Source organism: Hippoglossus hippoglossus, chromosome 7 (genome assembly GCF_009819705.1).
Source record: "Hippoglossus hippoglossus isolate fHipHip1 chromosome 7, fHipHip1.pri, whole genome shotgun sequence".
Classification (NCBI taxonomy): Eukaryota; Metazoa; Chordata; class Actinopteri; order Pleuronectiformes; family Pleuronectidae; genus Hippoglossus; species Hippoglossus hippoglossus.
The window spans coordinates 15,619,854-15,632,353 of NC_047157.1; the positions used below are offsets into that span (position 1 = coordinate 15,619,854).

Genomic DNA, 12,500 nt, shown 5'->3' on the forward strand with positions numbered 1-12,500 from the left:
AAGAATAACTCATATTCTAAATCAGGCTTCATCAATAACAGTCTCAACAGTTTCAATGTATTTCCCAGAAAGGCTCAAAGGCAAAGAGGAAAAGAAGGGAGAGCTATTTTCAGCAGGCTTTTCGTGGGCGGGATTAAGTGTAACAGATGCTGGTTTATTGTGTGTCTGATTCCTGGGCCCTTTCTAATGTGTTATTCCTGAGATTGCCAAGAAAAATCTGAAATAGCAACTGGTTGGAAGAGAAGTTGAGGTGGGGAGAATGGGCAAGGGAGGAAGGAGCGGGGTGTCAGAGGCAAAGGGGAGAGAGACAGGGGAGAGGGGGGGTGTTAGACAGGAAACTGATGATCAAGCCTGCCTCAGTGTACCCCCCCCCCCTTCCCTCCTGCACCCAATCTCCCTGCTTTGTTTGCTTTCCTCTGTTCCTCCGCTCACCTCTCTGCCCTCCTCCCTCCTCCCTCCGTCCCTCCGCTGTACTTTGAGACAGTTGATTGCTCTCCTGCCATTGGCTGATCGGCAGTCTCTCATCATGGCCCACACTTTGTGACTATTTTAAGAACCTTTCACCCCAATCCTGCGGACACCCCCCCCCCCCTCCTAAGACAAGAGTTCCCTGAAGAAGTGGGGAGGAAGACAAGGGGGTCTGTGGGGGAGGCAGACTAAATACTGTCGGCTGTCACGGATTCAGAAGTGAGCCCAGCTCCTTCAGCCTTATGCCCTCCACATTCTTTCTCTCGTCGCAATGGGAATTCCTTTGTTTGGAGTCGTTTCTCACTCCACAAAACTGGAGTTAAATGGGGAGGAAACCTGAACCCTCGCTCTACTTTTCTTTCCATTGCATTCTTGCCGTTTTCTTTCAGTCTTCGAGTCCCCCCTCAGAGACGCGGTCTTAATACAGTGAAGTGGAACCACAACCAGCAATTACTTTCAGTATTTCCCAATTAATCGACAGATTTGTCGCTCTATAAAACATCACTTAACACGTAACATAGTAACATAGTTACACACACATACAGATGTGAACATGCACATATAAGCATAGGATCATATTAATGCACATCCACAGGTACCTGTACACATTCATTTAATCCATTGCCTTGATGATTTTGCTTATATGCATATGAACTTATTTTCAAGATTCAAAGTTAATATTTTGTACTGTTGGGTGTCTTTCCCTCTTAACCCTGGTTTCAATTTGAAACGACACTATTTCTACTTTTTGTAACTTGCGTTACATAAGTTGTATTGAAGGGTGTTTGCGTCTCCTAATCCGATTTTAAGGCTTGTTTTTTAATCCTATATTGTAAACTGTCATTGTGTGTCTAGAATGGTGCTGCGAAATAAAATGTACTGTTATTATTATATTTGTCCTTTTAATCCAGGAGGTATTCAACCTAATAAGACAAATAAATGTCATCCTTAGTTGTCATTAGTGAAAGGAAGGATGACCTTGACCTGATTTATGAACCAGATTAACTCTTTTAATTAGTTGGCCTCATATCGCTCTCCTTTCTCCTTTGATGGGTGAACTCCAGTCCTAAAGGATAAGGGTGTGTACTTGATCTGGTGCCCTGCTAACCCCTCTTTGTTCTCATGCATCACAGGTGGGTGAGGGAGTTCCTCAATGATGAGAACAGAGGTCTCGACGTCCTGGTGGAGTATCTCTCCTTTGCTCAGTGTGCTGTCATGTGAGTACTTTATATACACGCACGCACACACACACACGCACACACACGCACGCACGCACGCACACACGCACATACACACACACACACACACACACACACACACACACACACACCTCCTGACCCTAGTCAAAAGGAACTGGGTTGGGCAGTGAATCCAGCTGCTGGGTTAACCCACACATGTGTCCTGTTGAGCCTGTAATAAACTGCTTGTGCATCGAAAATGTGCTCTCGGCACATTGCATTCCTCGGATTTGTTCGTATGCCTTGTTGCATACTTGGCAAACTGAATGTGTTTCTGGACACATGCTATGCGGTGTAGTCCCGAGCCATACTTTGCCTGGATGGGGTAGAATCTCTGTGCTGAGCTTTATCGTGCAGCTTGATGACAGTTCTTGTGATAACCCCTGGCTCTCTACCAGGCCGCCTCGCTAACCTAAGCTCCCCCCCGCCTCTCATCTACTCCCCCATGCCTCTGTGTTGGCTTGTCTGTCTGTCTGTATGTGGCCCAGGTTGGATTTTGAGGGGCTGGAGAATGGGGAGGAAGGCTTCTTGGACAAGTCTAAGTCTTGGAGCAGGTCTATAGAAGATCTGCACCATTCGGGCACCCAACCCTTCTGCAACACACTGGTGCGCTCTGCCCGCCAGTCTGTCCTCCGGTACGTATTGCTAAGCCAGCTTCCCCGCCTATTACCTATCCCTGTAAACGCCTCGCTCTGCTAACCTTGAATGCTATAAAGTATTAGCATGCCAACCAGTTGTCTCGGTGCCATCACTGGTCTGCTGACCTCCCTGTTGACCTCAAGGCTCTGCCCAAACTCAGTCAGATGATGAGCAGTATCACAGATAGAGGAACTGAAAGTCTCTGACCTCTTGTCCTGTGTCTGACTTCGATCATCGTCCTCCCTCATTTGTCCAGATGCTCCTCTGCCCTGTCTTCAGATGAGAGCCAGCTGTGAGCTGCAGCACATTTGGACTATTATGATTCTCCTCTTCATCACTAGGCTACGGAGATAGCATACACAGAGACATAATATGAATTTAAGCATATTAGAAATAGTCCTAATGAATATTTTTTAGATTTTCTAACATTTAGAAGCAAATTAAGATTAAATTTGTATTAGTATAACTTTACGTTATTTTAGAAATGTTGTATATGAATAAAAATACTCATCATATGATCATAGAAAAGAAAAATTATATGCACATGATGAATGTGCCAATGCAGTTACATAACAGCAGTCGGTCTGTTGACAGCAGCAAGGAAACCAGGCTCCCATAATGCATCTGTAACCTCAAAAGCCATAGAAGTTTTTTTCTGTCAGACCTCGTTCTCTGTAATTTTCTCTCTCTGTGTTTCTCTCTATGTGACACACTTGAAACAAGAGTCATGCACAAAACATAAATTTCTGTAATAATGAAAGGAGCTTTTATATATAACAAACTCGATGTAAGAAAGTGTGGTGAATGCAGCTCTACACAGGATGTTAACATGTGCCGCCATCTGTTGCAGCTATGGCTCAGTCTCCACCAGCAAAACCATCAAAAACTCCCGCCTTGTGAGCCAGAAGGATGATGTGCACGTATGCATCATGTGCTTGAGAGCAATCATGAACTACCAGGTAACAAACAACCGCACTCCGCTTGAGAGCTGCAGATATAAAGTGGTTTACACTCGAGTGATAAGCTATGTGACACAGATAATGTCAGGTTGTTGTAAATGTGTGTTTCCTGTGCAGTGAAGTGCTGTGTGTGTGTATATAAACCCAGGTTTTAATGACCCCATGCTGTTCTCTCTTTCTGTTTTCTTCATGCAGTATGGCTTCAATATGGTCATGTCTCACGCACACGCAGTCAATGAAATTGCTCTCAGCTTGAACAATAAGAACTCACGGTAAGAACTGAGGCCCCCGTCTCCACAGGGCTGGGTCATACAATGGGGGAAACCCTGCAGCCACTTCATATGATATGCTTCCCATTCTCCGTGGGGCTCGGCTTCTCTCTGAAGCCGGGTCTCAGAGGCGTATATACAGGCTGTAAAAAGAATGTTTACTAAAGGGAGATTAGTGGTAAACCACCGGGGCTGATCACTTCATAATGAAGTGAAGGAGGGTAAACACTTAAATAGCTATAAAGACTGCTTCAGACTCGAGTGTGAATTATTTATTTCAGCCTCTTCATTTTGATGCATTTGCACTCGTTTTGAGGATTGCATGCACAGACGTACATTCTCATGGTGTAAATAGTTTTTCGCAGTTGAACTGTGTCCAGATATGTTGTCCTAACGAATGTTGTCTTTATTTCTAGGACGAAAGCTTTGGTCCTTGAGCTGCTGGCTGCCGTCTGTCTGGTCCGAGGAGGTCACGAGATCATCCTTTCAGCATTTGATAACTTCAAAGAGGTGCCCGAAGCAACTTTGAAATTAATTTTGAACCGTTGTCATCATCTTAAGTTTAGAGTTCAGTGGTAATATATTGCTAATTCTGTGAGGATTGAATTTGCAAAAATGTAAGGCCATAATTTCCTACCTCAGTGGTGTGCGTCAAGGCATAAAGGACCAGTGTAGAAGGACGAAAGTTGAGGAGCTCTGGGAGATTTCACGTCTGCTGAGGGTGTAGGCAAAGCTCTACACTGTCTGGGGTTATTATTCTCATTACGACACCAGATGTGCGGCAACCTTGAACAATGATAAGAATCAACTCCCTGATGGGAGCCAGCCGACCACAAAGGTTTGCTTAGCCTCTCGGTTTTTGTCTGCACAGTCACCCAAACACCGGAACAAGACAATTACCTCGCAGCCTAAAGCCCCAGAGATACACACGGCCCAATCAGCCCCGCTAGTCAAAACAAGATGGTATTTCTGTGGTGGTATTTCTATATTAATACAAGGTGGCAGATCTTGATAGGAAAATCATGTATAGTATTCAAGAGCAGCTGGATCAGTAATCGAAGAGTAGGTCCACAAACACTACTGTGTCTAGCTGAGATGTTTGTGTGTAAAATACATTTGAGAAGCACTGGGAAAGCACTGTTTGTTTTCTTCTGTTCCACTAGTGTATTTTTACTGTAGGAATTTGGCTAAAATAAATCTTTCCAATGTTTTTATACTTTTGCTAGCGTCCCTTCCCATGACGAGCTTGTAGCAAATCGAGGAATCTGTCCTATGTTGACAAACAGCTAAGATCTCGGGATGGATGATATGGACCCTGGAATGTGTTTAAACATCACAAAACACTTTATTAACTTATGTGTAATCACATGAAATAATAGAGTACAGTGGAAACATAGTTCTGGGATAATCATTAGGCACAAGTGGTGCCCATTTCTTGTCAAATTACACAAATCTATGGTGAGCTACATTTTGTGTCAACATATATGGTTAAACTCTCCAATAATGGCAAAACTCTCCAACATAATATAGATTAATACATACATTATAACATAAGATGAAAAGTTTTATACATCTCATTCTTTCCACTTCCTCTTCATGTTAAACTTATTATCTTTACAATTATTATAATTTATTTTCTCCCTGGTTTTTATTTCTCATCTCATTCCATCTAAAATTATAATGTAATATCTTGTTTAATTTTTTAAATGATTCAATTAACAAACCTCTGTACTGTTGAATATTTTGCTCTTCAGGTGTGTAAGGAGAAGCATCGCTTTGAGAGACTGATGGAGCACTTCCGCAGTGAGGAGGGAAACATCGACTTTATGGCAAGTGTCAAACCAAGATGGATTATTTCTGCTGTGAATGTGTGTCTCTCCGTTTATATACATTTGGGTCTTATTCTGTATGTCTGTGGTCCAGGTTGCTTGCATGCAGTTCGTCAACATCGTCGTCCACTCGGTTGAGGACATGAACTTCAGGGTCCATCTGCAGTATGAATTCACCAAGCTGGGACTGGATGATTACCTGGAGGTGAGGAGACAATATCTTTTACAAAATATCCTCACTTGGGAGACTATTTAATCAGAACAGTGTGTGTGGAACATCACTCATTGTGATTCTTTCTCTCCTTGTGTCAGAAATGTAAACACACAGAGAGTGACAAGCTGTCGGTGCAGATCCAGGCCTACCTGGATAACGTGTTCGACGTGGGTGGGCTGCTGGAGGATGCAGAGACCAAGAATGCGGCGCTGGAGAAGGTGGACGAACTGGAGGAGCACCTGTCCCATGTGAGTGTGCCCGCCCAGTCCGGACCACCAACACGGCTCTCCGGTCCCATTTATGAGATTGTTGTGGTTCACCAGCTATGTACTTAACTCTGCTGTTTCTACGTGGTAATTATAAATCTACTCGGTGTTTGCATTTCACAAGTGGTTCAGGATAATGACAGGGTGCAGAACACTGGAAAATACTTTGCGCGAAACAGTCTTAATATTGTTCTGCTGCCGGCTCGTTCTTTCTGGGCATTTGGCTTTTGTATCCCACGCTGCTTTGCGAAAAGACCTTCTTCACATGGAAAGGTCGTAGGCAGCCCTGACATCACTCGAGGAATTTCATAACAAACTCTGTTCTCAGGGGTCATGAATGTTGGGGGAGGATGAGGCTGAAGATTCCATACGAATTCCTTTACAACATGTGTAATCTGGTCAAAATCAAAACTATCAGCACTATGTCACATAGCTCTTGCTGTGTCATGCTGCTGGATGTGTCGTATTTATTATTGATCATGCACAGTGTATATGGGGAGAGAGCGGGAGGGAGTGGAGCTGGGAGACATCGGTCCGGTTCTTGGATTCACCACCTCTCATCCCTCTCTTCTTCCTCAGGTGACGGAGAAGGTGCTGGAGGTTGAGAATGAAACGATGATGAAAGTAGCTGATCTGGAGAAGCTGCTCCTTCAGAAAGATAAGGACCTGCTAGCAATCCGGGTAAGCTGGCAGCCGTTCAGACGCATTATTGCTTGCAAGCCTTGCATCCGAAAGGCTTTGCTTGCACTGTGTGTTCTCGCAAAAGATCAGTTTCAGATGTTTGTTGCAGCTAAATTGCTGTGATAGCAAATTAGGTCAGCAGGAAACAGGATGTTTCTTTGGCTTGTGGAGTCATTGTGCTGTGCTCTTTATCGCCCCCTGCTGCCCGCTCAGGAGACGTACGAGTCGACCAACACCCAGGTCAACACCCTGAGGAGGGTGATCAAGGAGAAGGACGTTGCCTTCCAGAGGCACTTCAACATCGAGAGGCGGCTGCTGGAGCTGGAGCAGCAAGGCACCATCCGTTTGCACAAGAAGCCCGATGGAAACATTGCCATCGAGCCGCTGGGTGTGGGAGGTGGGGGGGGCACTGGCCTCGGGATCCCTCTGGGTGACATCGGGCAGCTGTCTCTGGTGCCGACAGCAGGGTTGACGGAACCGGGAGGGTCCGACACCGGTTTACCCCCAGCCAGTGAAGCTCCCCCACCGCCTCCCCCGCCTCCACCACCTCCCCCTCCCCTGCCCTCAGCCTTAGGTGACAGACCATGACTCATAATGACTATGTCTGGTGACACATACATGTGAAAGTTGACTTACATTGAGGACAGAGCCTCAGTGCAGGTCTATTTTGAGCTCCCCCCTTTTTTGTCAATCCGTGCCAGGTGATGGGTCACAGCAGTGTTTCTCTAACCCAGACAGGAAGAGGAAACAAGGCTTGTTTCCTGTGTGCATGCAGATTGTCTCTTTCACCTCTTTATGATAACTTGCTGAGCCAAGATACCACAGAGCATATGGAACAAAAAACTCAGCGGATGCAAAATGAATAAGGCAATACAGTATGAAGAGAATAGTAAAGGATAATTAAATAATATTGTCTTCCACTTTAATTCCAGGCGTAGGTGCACCAGCACCACCACCGCTTCCTCCTCTTGCTCCACCTCTGCCAGATGCTTGTCCCTCAGTTATCCTGAGTTTGGGTCTGTCAGGTGAGAGCCACAACTTTAAGCTTGAGCATCTCTAACTGTGTATTCTACTGCAGGCGGCAGAGCTTAAGTTAACACATTTATATATTTTACAGCCATCAGAATCAAGAAGCCCATCAAGACGAAGTTCCGCCTGCCTGTGTTTAACTGGACGGCCCTGAAGCCCAATCAGATCAATGGCACGGTCTTCAATGAGATTGATGATGAACGTGTGTTGGAGGTAAATCAAGCAGATGAAACTCCCCCTTCACCGATAACTTTGATGTCTTTGTCTGTGGAAACTTGGTTTCAAATCTTTACAACTTTAAATAAATGACTCTGGTAGATTTATACACACCCTTAGGATTTGGCTTGACACCAGACTGTCATACATAAATTCATATTCAACATTTGACTTAAAATTAAATAAATCAAACCAGGATTCTTGTAGAGTTAGATGATGTTGGTCTTATACTAACTGTAAAACTAGTGCTCAGTCCTCCTTCATGTATTCTGTCCTGTCAAGCTGCCTCATCAACAGCAGTTTAAGTTAAGTTCTATCACAAATGACAAATTTCACACTGTGTTGTATGGACTTCCTTACAATCAACAACAGTCATCTCATGTTATTCATTCATAAAATTGTGCTGATGAAACTCTTCTCTCATTTAAAACTCCATAACACTTAAGATACCGCTCACACTTATGTTGGTACAACTGGGTTCAGGTTCTATGCACCTTTTAAATTGAATGAGCTGTAATCTTACATTCCCCTTGGTGATTTTAAATCTTTGTTATCTGATGTTTTTATTATTCACTTTATAGTTCACTTGTGTTGCTTCTGTTTATTAACTCCGTGTTGTGTTGTATTTATTTGCTTAATGTGAATTTCTCAGGTCTCTCTTGAAAAACCGATCAAAAATCTCAATGAGACTGTCTGATTAAATAAAGATTGGATACAATTTTAAAAGTGATTCAGCAACAAACAGAAAGTTGTGTGAAAAAAACATTCTCATGTGTTATTTAATAAGAGTTTAACACTCGAAGCAGCTGTCATCACAGTTTGAGTCAGATGTGGCTAAATCCTCATCTGCACATTGGAATATTTTCAAACTGAGTCCTGCCCACTTCAAAACAATGAGAAGAGCACAGAAAAAAATATACAGAAATATGTGATGTGAAAAACCAAAACTGCTGTTAGTAAGAAGCTGAACATGTTTTCAGGGCCTTTAAAATGTAAGTTGAGCCTTTTAACTGTCCCTCATCTGCAGGAGCTGGATGTGGAGAGGTTTGAGGAGCTCTTTAAAACCAGAGCCCAGGGTCCGATTGTCGACCACCCCTGCACAAAGAGCAAAGTGGCCCAGAAGACGGTGAACAAAGTCACCCTGCTGGAAGCCAATCGCTCCAAGAACCTAGCCATCACACTGCGAAAGGCGAACAAGTCCTCAGAGGAGATCTGCAAAGCAATAGAGAAGTATGCACTTGTTATGAACTTTAAATCTGTTTTGAAACATAGATAAGATGGAACAAATTACTGATATGTATGGTCTGTGCTCAGGTTTGACCTCAAGGCCTTACCTGTGGACTTCGTGGAGTGCCTGATGCGCTTCCTGCCCACGGAGACGGAGGTCAAGGTGATGCGTCAGTACGAGCGCGAGCGGCGGCCGCTGGACCAGCTGGCGGAGGAGGATCGCTTCATGTTGTTATTCAGCAAGATTGAGAGACTCACGCAGAGGATGAACATCATCACCTTTGTCGGGAACTTTGCCGACAATGTCAACATGCTCACGCCGCAGCTCAACGCCGTCATCGCTTCTTCGGGATCCGTCAAATCCTCGCCCAAGCTGAAGAGGGTGCTTGAGGTAAGAGGTGTTGATTTCGTCTGGTGTTTTTGTATCAGCGGCGTTGGTGTCTCATACTCACTCATTCCTCTGGTTTACTTGAAGATCATCTTAGCTTTGGGGAACTACATGAACAGCAGCAAGAGAGGATGTGTTTATGGCTTCAAATTACAAAGTCTTGATCTGGTGAGTAGGGTTTGGAGATCTTGTTTAACTACTTGGTTTATTACCATGCCGTTATATCTCCCACGTTGTGTATTGTTGCAGTGCTATTGTTGATGACGCCGGTGCTGTTAATTTATTTTTGTTCCACAGCTGTTGGACACTAAGTCCACGGACAGAAAAATGACGTTGCTCCACTACATAGCTCTCATCATAAAAGAGAAATTCCCTGAACTGGCCAACTTCTGCAACGAACTGCACTTTGTGGATAAAGCTGCAGCGGGTGAGTTTACACTTAACAACAAACTGTCATTACCTTCACCAAAGACATTGTGTTTTCACCCCTGTCTGTTTGCTGGTTGGTTGGTTTGTTTAAAGCAAGATTACACAAAAAGAATTGGACGGATTTCTATGAAACGTGGTAGAAGGATGCAGTATGGGTCAGGAAAGAACTGTAAATTTAACTAATCAGGCACATGGAACTGATATCTATGAGTGCTTGCAATGACTCCCATTCTCATTCTTACAGTAACCAAGCACATTTTTATTTGTTCAGCCCAAATTCACACATCACAACTGCCTCACAGGGCTTAAGATGGTGCGACATCCTAGTGAGGGATCGCTCTCCCAGGACGGACAGAAGTCCAATAGATGCTGTGTGTAACAGAGCACATCAATAAAATAATATTTAAAACATTCATGAGAAAAGACATTGTCAAACATAAATGGTGCATCAATGTTTGCAGTATTCATACAAAAGAAAATGTGTGACAGAAATGAAGGGAGCAGCAACGATAATTGAAAAGATAGGTACTGCCAGTAACAGTAATATATGTGGGCAGGCATTTTGAGCAGTATAGATAATGGTGGGTGGGTGGGGATGGATGGAAACGAGCATTTCTGTACAAATGTATGAAAACAAGTTTGCATAATCCGTGTTGCCTGTGTGTGAAGTATCTCTGGAAAATGTGCTGCTGGATGTGCGAGAGCTGGGGAAAGGCATGGACCTGATACGCAGAGAGTGCAGTCTCCACGACCACTCAGTCCTGAAAGGCTTCGTCCAGGCCAACGAATCACAGCTGGACAAGCTGCAGAAGGACGCGAAGACGGCAGAGGTATCCGACGCTCTCCTCGCCCTCTAAACCTCAAAGTATCCACTGAATATACGCTTCCTCTCCCACATGCACCTCACTCACCTCTAACACACGTAAAAAAAAAAAACATGAATGCTTACTCAACAGTGTTTACAAACATGTCTCCCTCTCTGGCACTGTGCTCCCTCCCAATTCTAGGAAGCCTTCAACAATGTGGTGAACTACTTTGGAGAGAGCGCCAAGACGACTCCACCCGCGGTGTTTTTCCCCGTGTTTGTGCGCTTCATCAGAGCCTACAAGGTGAGGACCCCGAGCAGAGGTGGTGTCTCTCCTCGCTTCTTGCTGACCAAGGTGCAGCTTTTCCCTGCTGCCCGGGTGGGGAAGTTCCTGGGGTTTTGTCTCAGAGCAGATCGGGGGCAGAACTTTGGCCGCCTCCGTGCCACAGGACGTGGCGTAGAGCGCGAGGCCAAATAACAGGAAAGGCCAGCTGGGTCTGACTCTGGGGCTGCAGCTGTGGTGTTTAGACTGGCTCTTCCCTCCTCCGTCCCTCCTCCCGCTTTACCCCTGGACAGCCTCGCCCTGCCCCGCCACAGAGCACATTTCCTGAGATTGTTCTCGGCCTGGATTTATGGGATCTGCTCAAGGAAATGTGCAGCAGGAGGATTAATGTGCACGTCTGTTCATCTTTGTGTTTAAATGTGTCTCAAAGAGTTAGATAATAGTTAATAGATAATATGGGGACTCGCTTTCTTGCTGAGAGTCAGATGAGAAGATCAGTTCCACTGCGTAATAGTTTGTATCATATAGATCTTTTTTAGTCTTGACGTCCATTTTTTCCATTCACACACATTGTGCATCTGTGTGCAGCCCTTCCTCTATCACACATCACTTACACAATAGACAGTGCTGTTTCCATACAGTGGTTAGCACTGTCATCTCACAGGAAAAAGGTTCCTGGTTCAAACCCGTCTGCGTGGAGTTTGCTCCCAGTGTCTGCATGGCTTTTCTCCGGGTACTCCAGCTTCCTCCCACACGCCGAAGACATGCAGATCAGGGTTAGATTATTTGGAGACTTCTAAATTGGCCGTAGATGTGAGGGAGAATGGCTTTTAGTCTGTATATGTCGCCCCTGCAATTGGTCCAAGGGTGTACCTCGCCTCTCGCCCTTTGTCAGCTGGGATTGGCTCCAGCTTCCCCTTGCGGCCCGAGAGGATATGCTATAAATCTTCTTGTCTGGCACTCGGCAAGAAAACTGCGTTAGTATATCAAATGTCAAATAGTAAGTTTAGTGTAAAGTATTTGTGTGGTTGAAGTAGGGAGGCAGAAGGAGAAAGAATACATTTACATAGTTAATCAAAGTGTGTGTTCCCTGTTTCTCTTCAACTTTTGACCCACTTTCTCCACCCTCAAGGTCCACACACGCGCGTTGGCTTGGATTCACAGTAGCTTTAGTTCTCTTGTCACAGACTGTTCACCTTTGTGTCTCCTCGACAGGATGCGGTGGTGGGAAACGAGCAGAGGAAGAAGCAGGAGGAAGCAATGAGAGAAAAGTTATTGGCTCAGGAGGCTAAACAGCAGGAACCTAAGGTACAGCCCAAGTGCAGGCGACGCAGATGAATGAAAGCTATCAGATGTTTACTCGTTGCTAAATTAAGCTTTGTGGCGTGCCAAAGAAAGTGAACAGCACAAATATCCTCTCCTCGCTGCTGCAGGTCCAGGCCCAGAAGAAGAGGCAGCAGCAGGAGCTGATTGCAGAGCTGCGCAAGCGGCAAGCCAAGGACCACCGGCCTGTGTATGAGGGCAAGGACGGCACCATTGAGGATATCATTACAGGTGGGC

At 45.0% G+C, this 12,500-nt stretch overlaps 1 protein-coding gene across 6 annotated transcripts in view; it reads left to right on the forward strand.

Annotated features, from left to right (window-relative positions):
• The window catches only part of fmnl3 (formin-like 3), a 34,590-nt gene that overhangs the window by 17,239 nt on the left and 4,851 nt on the right, over positions 1 to 12,500 (forward strand). For 5 of the 6 annotated variants that reach the window (XM_034591183.1, XM_034591182.1, XM_034591185.1 and 2 more), the window contains exons 5-24: positions 1,602 to 1,685; positions 2,195 to 2,341; positions 3,196 to 3,304; positions 3,500 to 3,576; positions 3,990 to 4,083; positions 5,328 to 5,402; positions 5,497 to 5,607; positions 5,715 to 5,864; positions 6,462 to 6,563; positions 6,777 to 7,137; positions 7,496 to 7,588; positions 7,681 to 7,805; positions 8,836 to 9,038; positions 9,123 to 9,426; positions 9,511 to 9,591; positions 9,721 to 9,850; positions 10,522 to 10,682; positions 10,860 to 10,961; positions 12,156 to 12,248; positions 12,374 to 12,494. In XM_034591183.1, coding sequence (XP_034447074.1) covers positions 1,602 to 1,685; positions 2,195 to 2,341; positions 3,196 to 3,304; positions 3,500 to 3,576; positions 3,990 to 4,083; positions 5,328 to 5,402; positions 5,497 to 5,607; positions 5,715 to 5,864; positions 6,462 to 6,563; positions 6,777 to 7,137; positions 7,496 to 7,588; positions 7,681 to 7,805; positions 8,836 to 9,038; positions 9,123 to 9,426; positions 9,511 to 9,591; positions 9,721 to 9,850; positions 10,522 to 10,682; positions 10,860 to 10,961; positions 12,156 to 12,248; positions 12,374 to 12,494 — 2,723 coding nt within the window. The remainder of the gene's footprint in view (positions 1 to 1,601; positions 1,686 to 2,194; positions 2,342 to 3,195; positions 3,305 to 3,499; positions 3,577 to 3,989; positions 4,084 to 5,327; positions 5,403 to 5,496; positions 5,608 to 5,714; positions 5,865 to 6,461; positions 6,564 to 6,776; positions 7,138 to 7,495; positions 7,589 to 7,680; positions 7,806 to 8,835; positions 9,039 to 9,122; positions 9,427 to 9,510; positions 9,592 to 9,720; positions 9,851 to 10,521; positions 10,683 to 10,859; positions 10,962 to 12,155; positions 12,249 to 12,373; positions 12,495 to 12,500) is intronic. The other variant, XM_034591186.1, reaches the window with a different exon arrangement.